This window comes from Protopterus annectens, chromosome 2.part0 (genome assembly GCF_019279795.1).
Source record: "Protopterus annectens isolate FY-2018-M chromosome 2.part0, PAN1.0, whole genome shotgun sequence".
NCBI classification, from domain to species: Eukaryota; Metazoa; Chordata; order Ceratodontiformes; family Protopteridae; genus Protopterus; species Protopterus annectens.
The window spans coordinates 585,803,980-585,818,881 of NC_056728.1; the positions used below are offsets into that span (position 1 = coordinate 585,803,980).

General features: G+C 38.7%; 1 protein-coding gene across 14 annotated transcripts in view; it reads left to right on the forward strand.

The window, feature by feature from the left end:
• LOC122793158 (transmembrane protease serine 11D-like) overlaps nt 1-14,902 on the forward strand; it is a 971,710-nt gene that overhangs the window by 754,881 nt on the left and 201,927 nt on the right. For 10 of the 14 annotated variants that reach the window (XM_044060954.1, XM_044060959.1, XM_044060957.1 and 7 more), the window contains 3 exons: nt 380-427; nt 3,269-3,325; nt 3,730-3,777. The exons of 1 other annotated variant lie outside the window; for it this stretch is intronic. In XM_044060954.1, coding sequence (XP_043916889.1) covers nt 380-427; nt 3,269-3,325; nt 3,730-3,777 — 153 coding nt within the window. The remainder of the gene's footprint in view (nt 1-379; nt 428-3,268; nt 3,326-3,729; nt 3,778-14,902) is intronic. 3 more of the 14 variants (XM_044060958.1, XM_044060960.1, XM_044060964.1) reach the window with 1 other exon arrangement.

Consider the following 14,902-nt stretch of genomic DNA (forward strand, 5'->3'; position numbering starts at 1 on the left):
GCTCTACTGACACAGCTCACTGAAGACAAATTCCATTGCTGCAAGAAATCTTATCATCCTCATGGTTACCTGATTTGGCTGCATTTTGAACACCGTCTGCTCCTGAAACATAACCCATTTCACAGTTAGCTTTCAGTTCAGAGCTTGTCCGTTGATAAAACCAAGAAAAAATATTTTCTCTTTTCAATTGAAATTGAGTGGCATAAATGATAAAGGTTTTCTTTGCTTTTCTCTGTGGTTATTTTGACAGTTTATAGCAACATCCTGGTATCCTTCAGTACTATGTACTTTGAACTTTGGCCTCATCTTTGCATACAGCACTGCTACTATGCTTTTATGTCAATGTCCTGATACCTAATTATGTTTAATGATTTTACAGCTGCTCTTTTCTCCACCATCACCACAACGGTTCAAAGAATGAACACAAGTAAGCAGCGACCTTAAAACTATCTGTCTTGTCCTGTTACTGCAATTGTTAAACACTGCAGATATCAATATTCATTTTTTGTCACTTTGACTTCCTCATTCTTAGCTGTCTGTGATATGCCTGCAGCCCTTCACTGCTCTCCCCATCTTTTGTGTCTGTATCTCCTCAGTCTGTTATCTGTCTGCATTTTATGTTTGTCTGCCTCTTCTCTTTCCTTGCTTCTTCTTTCCTTCCCACACAAGTTCATTGTTACCTTCCCCAAATACCCTTCTTAAAACAATAAAATGGACACTTGTCAGTCAGAAAATGCTCTTCCTTCTCCCCACCTGTCTTCCCTTAAAAGTACCCTTGTGTATATTCTATTGCTTGCTACTGGATCCTTTATGCCTTTCCTCTCCATTTATATGATGAACTCCATTGGTACTTTGCATTGCTGGTTGTCAGTGGCCTGCTTAGTGTGCCTGTTTTGCAGCTATTAGACTTTTCATTGCATATGTAAACACACACACAGCTCAAGCATGCCACCTTACTGATTTTTGTCAGTTGGTCATATGACTGCCCATAATACAGCCAGTTTACTGTTTAGTAGAATGACTACTGCCATTAATATTGCCTCTTTAATTTAGTATGCATCCCCTTTCACAGAATGCAGATCCTACACTGGTCTTACTATACACCTAACCAGCAATGGAACATGTCAGTCTATAGCATCTTTCCATTTAGCTCTGTGCTACAGCATTCTGTATGTTTCTGAACAGCTCTCCAATATATGTTGCACGTCTCAAAAAGAGTTAACCTTGACAATTAAGTACAGTACTCATCTGACTTTATTGTAGTTGAAGTTTTAAAATGGATTCTTTAAGCATTAATGCTAAGGTAAACTTATTAGTTTCAAGGTTATCAGCCATTCATTTTCCTACATTTTTATGCTATTTTTACATTACCTGGTGTAGTCCCATTTCTCACCCTCTTGACATTAAAACTTGTGATAACGGACTTTGAAAATTATAGCATAAGATAAAAAAAACTTACATTTTCTTATTGTATGACACTACACCCCTGCAGAATTACAGATAAAGCACTGGAAAGAATGATTATGTAATATAATAGTGACTATGAATTGAAATAGGTAAGACTACAAGAAAAAAACAAGGGACATCGATTTTCCATTATTTCTAGTAAAAATACCTGAACATTCCAAATTTAGACTTTTAGAGCATTTGAAATACATGGCATTTTCATGGAAATTGGCATTGTAAGAGAATCACTCATTAACTATAACCTGCATTTGTTTTTTTTTTAAAAACTTTAGAGAATTATCACTTGTGACATAGGCAAATTTACATTTATACAAAAGTAATCAAACTCTATAAACAAGTTAACTTTTACAAACATTATACTTCACATATATTGCTATATATCATATAACCTAAGCAATATTACATAAATTATTCAATTCCTACCATTTTTTTTAAACACAAACCATACAGAAACACACCAGTTGCAAACGTTATACATCACTTATAATGTACCCAATGATTTAAATGTCAAACATGACATAGCTCATTTAAGTCATCCCTTCTTTTAAACCTCATTCCTCCCCTGTATGTATTGTTACCACAATTCCCATTTTACTGCTATAGAGTTTGCTCCTACCCTCTTCTAACAACCTCAGTTCCAATTATTTTATCCCTGTTACTATATTCACTACTTCTAGTATAGTTGGTTTAGATTTTGATTTTCATTTTCTATTAATTGTTTTTAGGGAGCCATCATAATTAGACACAGCAAGGTCTTACAATGTCTAGGCAGTTACAAATCTTTATCATAGCTCAGACATATCACCCCCCTCTTCAAAACCAATCTGCCTACTCAGCATCCCCAACAGTGCATCCCACAGAGGACCCTTAAAATCCACCAACTCACTGTATAATATTTATTACATATAACACTGTAAGTTTGCTTCTGCTGAGTGTTCTAATATATGTATGTCTATATATATCTATAGCTAAATATGAATATATACATATATCACAAAAACTGAGACTCATATCAATATAATGACTGCAAATTACATTTAGAAATTCCAGTTTAACTTCACAGATTTCATCAAATAAAAATGGAATCTCATTTTCTAAGAACCACAAGTCAGTGTCCCTGAAGAAATCCAGTAACTCTAGGAAAAACAAAGTCAAGTTGCAGGGGAACATCACAGTGATGTGCCTGAATCATATCACTTGAGAGGTTGGTCACAGTGACTTGGGTCATTATTTCATGCTGCAGCACTTATTGCATGCAAATAAAAATCTTACTGCTTCTATGATGTAAGCATAAATAATTTACAGCTGAGCTTGTTACTGATGACTTTTTTGAGTTATTTCTCTACTGTCATTTCTCACAGGAGAAAAATCCCATAACTGTAGGAAGTATTTCACCCTCATCATCATCAGCATAAGAGTAACAACCATTAAAATTCTTCTATATTTTTAAAATGTCCTTTTCCAGGTATTTGCCCTATTTTACACTTGTGCTTCAGTTCAGAATCCCTAATTTGCTGAATGCAAAACAAAACCTCAGAAAAACATACTTTTGCAATAAAAATTATCTTTGTGTAACAATGAAAATGGTGTACAATAACTGATAATGTTTTTTTTTTTTTTTTTTTTTTTTTTTGCTTTTCTCTATGGTTCTATTGACAGTTGTTTAACATTGCACAACACCCTGGTATAATTCAAAACTCTGTGCTTTGAACTTTGTGCTAATCTTTGCCTACAGCATGACTTCTGTGCTTTAATATCAGTGTGTGTCCTGCTACCTAATTTATGCTTAATGGTTTTACAGCTGCTTTTTTCTCCATCACCAAAACCACCAGTACCAAAGTTCCAAGAATGAGCACACGTAAGCAGCAGCCTTTTAACACTGTTTATTTGGTCATTTTAAAGTAACTGTTAAACAGTGCAGACACTAGATACCAGTCCTATGAACCATTATTCACTTCTTGTAAAAGTTATGTTACTGCCCGAGTTTATGTCATTTACTTGCGATTTGTTTGTTTGTTTGTTTGTTTGTTTGTTTGATTGCTTGTCTGTTTGTCAAGACTGAAGGCATTTCCCAATATTATAAACCTCTGAAAGTAAATTTTAAAAATAAAGAATACTTTGTGAAAATTTCAGGATCTATAATATCCTGCTATCCTTCAGTACTATGTGCTTTGAACTTTAATCTCATCTTTGCATACAGCACTGTTTGTATGCTTTAATAATCAGTTTTCTGCTACCTAATTATGCTTAATGATTTTACAGCTGCTCTTTTTTCCACCACCACCGCAACGGTTCAAGGAATCAACACAAGTAAGCAGCGACCTTAAAATGTTTGTTTTGTCCTGTTACTGCAATTGTTAAACATTATGCATATCAGATACCAGTCCTATGAGTCAGTATTCATTTTTGCAGAAGTCTTACATTATTTCACTGTAATGTCAAGAATATGCCCATTGATATAACACCTATACTGTGTACGTATTAAAAATGCCAGATCCCACAGACAGATTACTTACGTTGTACTGGTATTGCAGTAGTGGAAATCACACAGACAGATTACTTACGTTGTACTGGTATTGCAGTAGTGGAGATCACACAGACAGATTACTTACTTTGTACTGGTATTGCAGTAGTGGAGATCACACAGACAGATTATTTACTTTGTACTGCTATTGCAGTAGTGGAGATTACACAGACAGATTACTTACTTTGCACTGATATTCCAGTAGTGGAGATCACACAGACAGATTACTTACTTTGCACTGATATTCCAGTAGTGGAGATCACACAGACAGATTACTTACGTTGTACTGGTATTGCAGTAGTGGAGATCACACAGACAGATTACTTACTTTGTACTGGTATTGCAGTAGTGGAGATCACACAGACAGATTATTTACTTTGTACTGCTATTGCAGTAGTGGAGATTACACAGACAGATTACTTACTTTGCACTGATATTCCAGTAGTGGAGATCACACAGACAGATTACTTACTTTGTACTCGTATTGCAGTAGTGGAGATCACACAGACAGATTACTTACTTTGTACTGGTATTGCAGTAGTGGAGATTACACAGACAGATTGCTTACTTTGTACTGGTATTGCAGTAGTGGAGATCACACAGACAGATTACTTACTTTGTACTGGTATTACAGTAGTGGAGATCATACAGACAGATTACTTACTTTGTACTGGTATTGCAGTAGTGAAGATCACACATACAGATTACTTACTTTGTACTGGTATTGCAGTAGTGAAGATCACACATACAGATTACTTACTTTGTACTGGTATTGCTGTAGTGGAGATCACACAGACAGATTACTTACTTTGTACTGGTATTACAGTAGTGTTAAATGTCCATTTATATTCAAGTTCTATTTTAACACCAATTAGATTTATTTATAACAAGAAAAATCAGCATGATATATTAACATGAAACAATTCTTTATTTAAGTTAAATATAGCTACTCAGCAGTGTGAACATTGGCTCTAGCTGATTGTCACTGTTAATGTGATGCATCAACCCCATGTACAAAATGGGGAAAAAAAGGTTGATGCTGATTATCACAACATAATTAACAAAAGAAAGTCTTTCTTGTGAGTGATGCTAACAAAACCACAAAACAGTTCACACAAATGAAACTCTCTTCAGACGTTACAAAATGCTTGCAGTACAGGATTCTTCCCACAGTGCCTTGGTGTCCATGGGCTTGTTAAGTAACATTTGGCTATGCACTGAGGTTATAGCATATATCTGCCCTTTACCAGGAACTGATTACAGAACCACTGGGAATACTTGATCTGCTAATATTTAATTGAAATGTAGGGCTCAAGCTCTATTCTCTTTATGTAGTGAAAAAGAAGCAGTTTCATTGGTTAATACTAGGCCAATTGCATTTGTGGCCATTTTATGCCTAGCCAATTAATTCATGTGAGAATCAAACTCTGAACCTAGTGTCTATAAAGTAAACTCCTTAACCATTATGCCAACCTTGACCATCATACCAACCTTGAATTGGAATCTACAGCCACAAAAAGTAAAAATCAGATTCATAACTAACAGCTGTGAATTTTGCTATGGCTGAGAGATCTGAAAACGTGCAGAAATAAAAGTGAAATATGATTCAGTATTAGCCAATATGATAATAAGATGAAATCTAAAGTTAAGACTTGCTTCACTTATGAAGTAGATTAACTGGAGATTTAGAGAGACAGAGAGAGAGAGAGAGACAGAGAAAAAGAGCCAAATTACTACAATCATCAGGATAAAGAAAGGTAGAACTGGACAAGAAAATGAGCGATAGTGGCATTCATTGTGATTCATTACATTTATATTGAAGGGACAAAAAGGTATATTTCTGATACACCAGATTTTGGGGAATAATTCTAATTCTGAGAGTCCAGTGTTTTACTTTCCTGTTAACTTGTTAATACAATACTATCTACTAAATGTAGTAGACTGTGCTAGCAGATTCTTAAGCGTACATGCTGGAAGGCACATGTTGTTAATATTACAAACTGTTTAATGTACTGTGAATGTATCTACAAATGGGGACGCCAACTATTTAAAGGTATGGGATTCTGAGTACTTACAACACTATTGCCTGCTGGTAACTTTTACTAATCTAACCCCACAGGTCGCTCCCCTGCTAACACAACCTAGCAAGCTCCCTCAACGTAAAAGCCTAACAGAGAAAATAGTGAAGCACGCGGACCGCGAACACCGTACCCTGCATTGAAAAGTTATAGGGTAATGGCCCTACTCTTCACTGTTGTTTTAACCGCACTGTAGCTGGGTCCGGCACTAGAATTACCATCATAAGCCCTATAGTAAATTGCAGCATTACAGCTAACCTTAGCCTTATAAAACCTTGCAGCAAAACCTCCTGCAAAACAACTAATAAAGGCTAATTTAATATTACATTCTGCCTAAAAGGGCTAAACTACACTAAGCTAATTTTTAACCTAAAACTTGCCTAACAGACCTTGTGGTAGTAATGTAACACCCACCTTGCAATCTCCAATCACTGGCAAATTGGATAACTGGTGTAGCCCCGCTCCGCTCGCCCTCGCTTCGCTCGGGATCGCTTCGCGTCCCAACCTACCCCCTAATCCCATACGCCCCTACTATTCCTTAATTTATATCTCCCTGGCCACTCCCAAACCCTCTTTAACCAATCACTTACAACCTGTGCTACAATCCCAACCTACTCCATCTGCTAATACTAGTCCCCCCACCCCTACTACTCACATACTAGTACCAAAATCTTAATCCAACTGCTATGGCTATCTACACACCTTTATTACTAACCTTTTTGCCATCCCTGCTAATCTTCCCACACCTACTCTCATCCTATGAGAACACAGAATACCTAGGCTTTTACTATCCCAGATCCCAGACCTCATCTCCCTTACTTACTCACAACATTCCACAACCCCTCCCCTCCCAGACTCCTACCTCACCCAGTTATGTTCCTATCAGGCCTAGATACATCTACTCCAAGACGAGGTACTATCATAGTACTCTACTTAGGATCTAGAAACTTATAACTAGGCTAAAAAACAACCTTACCATGGATGGTGACATCCACCCAAACCCAGGTCCAAATACTACTGTTACCTCTTTTCTCTCCACCAACTCCCCAATCAATATTGACCCCACACATAGACCCCCAGACTCCCTGCTGGCCTGCCACCTGAATATCAGGAGCATAAACAACAAAATTCAGCACCTACATGCCCTCCTGGTAGCTTACTCACCTGATATACTCTGCTTCACAGAAACATGGCTAAAACCTACCACTAAGGACAATGAAGTCCTGTCGCCTGGGTATAACATGCATAGACTTGATCGTACCCAAAAAAAGGGTGGAGGGGTAGCAATACTCTATAAATCCACCTTATCTGTAACCATAGCCAACCCCCAACCCCCTCTATTGAACAATGCTGAGATCATTACCACAAAACTACATATTAACAATCATAAAAGCACAAACATTGTCTGTGCCTACATACCCCCAGGGAAGAACACATACACCCTTGAGGAGTTCCTAGCCTGGCTCAACAACAACCAGCCACAGGAAACCATAATCCTCGGGGACTTCAACATTGACTGGAAAGCCTGCTCCTCTCAATCCCCAACAATCCATGTAAACCTCCAAGGATTTTCCCAAACCATAACCACACCCACTAGACCAAACAAATCACATGACAAAGCTAGTACCCTAGACTGGATACTCATCAATAACTCTCCACATCAGTATATGTCAGGCACCACACCAGATGATCTAAGTGATCACTGCCTCGCATATATACTTAAGCTTAAGGTTAATCACCATCATCAACCCACCTATAGAACTATAAGAAGCAATAAAAACTTTAACCCCCAAAAATTTAACAATGAACTAAAGGCTTGCAACTGGTCTGCCCTAAAAAGCCTTCCACTAGATGAAGCAGTCAGTTACTTCAACTCCAGATTTCTGGCTATTCTCGACCTTCATGCCCCCAGCCGCACTAGTAGAACCAAGGTCAATACCGCACCTTGGCTCACTAAAGAAACTAGGGCCAAACTTGCATTAAGAAATAAAGCATGGGACACCTACCAGACTACTAAAACCCTACCTGACCAACTATTATTTAGGCAACTAAGAAATGATGCAAAAAATCTGTAACTTCAGACAAAAAGGAATACTACCACTGCCTACAACAGGTGCACAAATCTAAACCTCAGAAATTCTGGATGGGAATAAAAAGACTCCTCCACCCAGGACAAACCACCACCCCAAATCCATCTGCCACTAATCAAAATTCCCCAGAAGATATTGCCAACTCCTTTAACACCTTCTTCACCGAAACCATCCAAACTTTAGCTAACCAACTCTCACCCACTGGTTCCAATCCTAGCACAACCAATTCCAAAGCTACAACTTCCTTCAGCCTCCAATCAGTCCCCACTCAACTCATTAAAACCCCACTTAGGAAACTAAGACCAACCACCCTGGCTGCTAATCTCCGCCCAGCTGACTACTTACAAAAAGCTGCAGACGCAATTGCATACCCCATCTCCATCCTTATTAACCGGTCCATATCAGAAGCCATAATCCCTGACATATGGAAAATCTCACATGTCATACCACTTCACAAAGGGGGCAGTTCCACTGAATTGTCTAACTACAGGCCCATAGCCATCTTGTCACCACTAGCTAAGATCATGGAGAAGTGTGTGCATATTCAACTCATGAAATATCTCACACAAAACAAACTTTTATCCAACTCACAACATGGCTTTAGGCCCAATCACAGCACCACAACAGCCCTTCTCTTTTTCTCAGACACTATAAATCAAAATCGCAACAACAACCTACTGTCCTCTGCTCTCTTCCTAGACCTGTCCAAGGCCTTTGACATGGTGGACCACAAAATGCTAATGAATAGCCTGGAGGCCAACAACTTAAACAAACAGGCCCTCCAATGGTTTGAGTCCTACCTACAGTGCAAGTAACAGGCTGTACTGTGGCAGGATAAACTCTCCTCACACCTCTTCATCAGACTAGGAGTACCCCAGGGCTCAATACTAGGTCCCCTTCTGTTCTCCATCTTTATAAATGAACTTAGCACAGTCATACCAGAGGCTACCTGCATCCAATATGCAGATGACTCGACCTTGATCTGCACTGCCTCCACCCCAGCAGAACTTACTGAAATAACCCAAAGCACCTTCAACAAGGTTGAAAATTGGCTACTAAACCAATGCCTAATACTAAATCCCAATAAAACTAAGTTACTTCTCTTTACCCCAACATACAGGACCACCTCACCTCTCTTCAATATAACAGCTAATAATGGTGCCATCATCTCCCCAGTTACCCAAACTAAACTATTGGGAGTCATGATCGACTGCAACCTCAGATTTGATGCACACATCAATCAAACTATAAAAACTACCAATAAAAAAGTCGGTAGTCTCTTCAGGATCAAATCATTCCTCACCCCGCAAGCTAGAATAACAATTTCCCACTCCCACCTCCTATCTACCCTTCTCTATGCCTCCCCTCTATTCTCCCACCTGAATAAAACCAATCTTAAAAAACTGTCTTCATGCTACAACCAAATCGCCAGATTTGCTACTAGCTCACCCTACCTTACCCACCACTGCCAGAACCTGAAACTCTTGGGCTGATTGGAACTACCCCACCTCTTACAGCTCAACCAGCTCAAAGTTGCCCATAAAATCCTCCACCAACCTGACACTACCCCAGCCCTAAGAAACATAATCTGCCCCTACAGTAATAATCGCCCACTACGCTCATCCACCAAACTCCTAGTACTTACAATCAAATCCAACCATGCTGCAGGCGACTCCCTCTTCACCAACTCTGTCGGTAAAAACTGGAACTCACTACCTACTGACATTACCATAGAGTCTTCTCCAACCATATTTAAACATAAACTTAAAAGTCACCTCAACTCACACTGGATATGCCCCTTTACCAACCCTGACTAAGACCCCACACTTCCCTCCAAAACACTCTGCTCATCCATTCCCCCTCATTTAAACAATGAGATCCTTTATGATTGCAACTCTAAGTATTGTTATCTTCAACTACCATTTTCAATTGAAAAGTATGCCTCTGGCCTCACAGAAGAATGCATGTACAATGTCTATAATTAACTTGTACTGTAACCACAATTTAGTGGATTGTCTATTTTGTTACACCTATAACTTTCTATCTCTATGTACTATGTCTACAATCTTCTTCTATGTAACCTCTATTAGTTGATCATCTATTTGTAATATCTATTTCTTAATCTGAATTTGTAGCTTTGGAGCTTTTCTCCCCGGGACTCCGCTGAAAATGGACATGTATCCAGCTGGACCATCCCGGTTAACAAATGTAAAATAAATAAATGATAATGGTTTGTACTGCATTGGAAATTTTTATGTAAAAAAACACCATTATGGTAATTTTCTAGTTGAATGGAGAAACTGCTCTTGGTGGAACCAGTTAAATAACTGGTCAGAATCTCCTTGATGGTCTAATGTCAATGACAGCAGCACAGAATATGAGGGAGTGCTGGGTTCAGTCCCTAGACCATGGTCAGTGCTTTCCTTTTCTGTTCAGTAGTTATACATCTGATATCTGACATAAAAATAAGTCATTATTACACAATGCAAACCTGTATAATGGTCCTATTCCAACTTGCACTGCCTTGTAAGTTCTACTCTAGTAGAATGCAAGTCAAAATTGTATCAGGGTAACAGGATAGGATCTGTACTGATCCCCGAAGGAACTTTTCACTGAAACCCAAACGGCTGAGCATACTTATGCAAAAGTGCTTTTCACCGAAGCAGCACTTTCGCATAAGTATGCCTTGTGCAGAGGCCGTACTACGGTGTGGATAAGGGAAAATTTCCTTTTCCCCAGTGTAGTGCGGTCTCGGAGTGAGAATATTAAAATGGGGGTGTGTGGGGGGCACAGCCCCACACATGGGGGGGTGCAGGGGGGCATAGCCCTCCTGCATAAACACTTTTTTGTTGTTTTTTCCTTTTTTTTGACACTCTTTAACGAAAGTGCTTTTTCAATAAAAGTGCTTTCGTTAAAGTATGTTAGATGATGTTGGGTTTCGGCTGTTGACATTTCGTTCAATAGTCCTAGACCCAACAGGATACTAGGCTGGATGTAGCAATCATGAGGGCATGGATCTCTGAACTGGGCTCCACACCACACAAAAGTGATGGATGACTTGATGTTCAAGTCCAGACTCCATTCCAGCTTTACTCTGTAGTAGGATCTGGTGCCCTTGTTTTATTTGCATTCTGTTGCAAAGGCAAGTGGTCAAAACAGTGTTACCTGATGCCTCCTTCTGCATCTAGTTTCCTGTCCCTCCCCAGTATATGCATGCATGCATGCTTGTATTTTATGCTTTGTAAATATACACTGTTCACCTGGCAGTACTTACATACTATTTAAATTAGCTGAATAAGCCGCATTTGCATGATCTACTGTGTTATGCCTTGTCCAGGTGGGTTGTACCACATGATTTTAAATATCATTGGCAGTCATATGCTTAGGATGGGGAGGCAGGAGGTATGTGGCCTTGAAGAATAAGCAGTGTTAGCTAAGTGGGTGACTCTTGGCAATAAGCGTTGTTATATGTCGCGACACTGAGCGTTATTCTGTTTATTATACGAAAAAGGAGATGAAGAATCAATGACCAATGAGCTTTGTTATTTCAATTTTAATCTGCATGATGTGGAGGCTGTGCCTGGATGGCATCCTGACATACTAACTGCTGTAAATAAAAGTATTGATGGTGATTCCTAGGTGACATGTTACTGAAGGGAAACAGTATTCTCTAGCTCAGAGGGTAACAGATCTCCTAGGAACAAATTAGGACCAGCCTAAACTGTATTAAAGGAGTCAGATATCAGACAACTGTGAAGGAGACTAGAGGAATCACAACTAAGACACCTGGGTGGAGAACAGCAACTGTAGAATATTCTGGCATCAGGAAGAAAGGCAGGTTTTTTTTGTTTAATCTTGGAGACACTAAAGAAGGAGCATAGTGACCTAAAAAAAGACACCTGTTATTGCCATTAACTTATAGAGACTGGAAAGAACTGCCTTCACATTTTCCTTATATGCTATTGACTTTGAGCTGGAAAGATTATTGGACTTTTATTCTATGCAACTTGCTAATTCCCTGTAAGCACTGTTTTGGTGTTTTGAGCTACACTGTGGCACGTACTGGAGCCGTAAAGCAATGCTATCTGTTGTTTTTGTAGAGTAACCTAATATTAACCATAAGAACTGACATCTATGTCTGTTTTCATTGTCAATACTGGTCTACCTTTGTCAAACTGGTGGAGAATTTGGGAGGAAAATTTAGTAAGCAAGCTGCATCTTGTAAAAGATGCTTTGGCTGTCCGATCTCTAGCTGAATAATTGACCACACATGAATGGAATACTAGTTAATGTGGGGATGGCCAACTGTGAGAACTAAGGCTTATTTTTTCTTTTTTTCTTTAGTTGTTGACTCCTGTAGTCCTCACATGCGCACACAGACATATATATATATATATATATATATATATATATATATATATATATATATATATATATATATATATATATGTGTGTGTGTGTGTGTGCATGTGTGTATATATATATATATATATATATATATACACACACACACACACACACACACACACATATGTTTGTGTCTGTGTGCATGTTTGCATACACATGCAGTAAAAACTACAAGAAAAACCTAATCAAGCTAGAGTTTTCACTGTGTGATACCTTTAGCCTTCTGTAACAGAAGCCCATGGGATATATGCAAATGACCCCTTAAGGACATGAAGTGTTTCAGATATATGGATTCTGAATGTCCATGACTCTTTACTTTTTTTCTTTTTAAGTCTTTGTTGATACATTCAAACCAATAAACCTAGACCCCACTAGCTGTGGGCATGCATCTCTTGGCTATCTTATGACCTCATCAGCATAGCATAAGTCGACTGTTTGGCTATACTTTAGAGACAATGGGTGTTAACACCCAGCTGATGTTAATAACCATTACCATGTCTGCAAAATAGCCAGAATAACATCCAAACCAAATAGTAAAAAGGTCACAGAAACAAAACAGTTAGTAAAAACTACAAAAAAAACAGCCAAGCTAGAGTTTTCACTGTGTGATACCTTAAACCCCCTGCAACAGAGGCCCATGGGATATATGCAAATGAACCCTTAATGACATCAAGTGCTTCTGCTATATGGCTTCTGAATGTCCATGACTTTTTACTTTTTCTTTTTAAGTCTTTGTGGATATATTCAAGCCAATAAAGCCAAACCCCACTAGCTATGGGCATGAATGTTTTGACATTTTTATGACCTTGTCAGCACAGCATAAGTGGACTATTTGGCTATACCTTAGAAACACAGGGTCTTTACATACAGTAAATCCAAAAGTCATGGAGGACTACTGGGGAGTGTCAATATTCTATAATGTACATAAGGGGCCCCTAGCACCCTGTTCCAGCTAATTATCACTTACACAAGCTCTTCTTGTTCAACAGATTTACCAGATCTGCCTTACTGTCACTTGGTTTCTACCTGACCCACATCCAGGGCCAGGGAGGAGATCAAGGGCTTTGGTGAAGTATCATACTGCTGCTAGAGAGGGTTTTTCTATGTGCCCTAGCTTCTCTTCCCACTTAATGCACCAGTAGCATGCCTGGGGTAGATATGCAATGTGGACATGCTGATGTATCATCCTGTCTCTGCGGCAACTCAGACAGTGACCCCCTTAAGGACAACATCTCCCCCAAGCATCCGCAGCCTCTGCCAGGAAATTACTTGCAAGGTGTGCAGAAGTGCCAGAACCTCGGATGCCCAAGATGGTAATTGAACCTGGGTCACCTGGTCCATAGTCAGAACTTTATCCCTCTGTGTTATGTCAGTTTTAAAAATGATGAAATTAAACCCTTACAACATTAATTCAGACTAACATAAGTAATGCACACAGAGTACTATAAAAAAATAAACAAAGGAGTTAAACTAGCCATGGAAACTAACCTGAGATGACTGCCTTGCAAACTAAGACCAAAATATGCTACTTATTGAGAAATATGAATAAGGATCAATAAACAATGCTGCCAAAACCGCCTAACATTCTTTAACCTGGAATCAAAGTCTAGTTTTGATGTATTATGGTGTCATTTTCTAGTGAAGTGTTTAGTTTCAGAAGCTTGGCAGAAAAGATTTGTACGAATCACTGAAACAATGGGGACTTTGTACTTTATTCCTACCACATGTAAGGCAAAAGTAGCAAGGACAGTTATCTGGGTTAGTTGATAGTTCTTGCTGATCAAGATAGTCTCTGTGTGTAGAAGTAACCTCCAGACTTTATGACCAGCTGAGAAAATACTCATTTAAATAGTTGGGTATATGAGGTGAAACTTAATTCAGCTGTAATGGAGGATTATGAAAAGTGGTATAAAGTGGATTACTTTCTAGTGTATAACAATTCCAATGTAATTGCCTAGCTAAATGCTTGACGTGATATAGGAGAATTTTATTTGTGATCCAAGGATGTCTTGTGGTAGCATCTTCATGCTGGTAATTGAAATCCTTGACAAAAGATGTTCTGAGGCCAGCATTAAGCTTTGGAAATAGACTGAGCACTCATGATGCCCTTTTAAGCTGGACTGTAGCTGCTTTCACAGTTGCCATACAAATATAAAATATTAAGCACTATTGATATTGCTCCTCAATGTTGATTGGAATTGCAGTGACACGTTTATTGCCTCTATGGACCTGATTTGCAAAGTTTCCTAGTTGATCCTTCAGTAGAGTAAACTATGGGTAAAACTCCACAACTTTTATGTTTAGGAACTATGTCTGTTTTGTAGCCAAAAGATGAT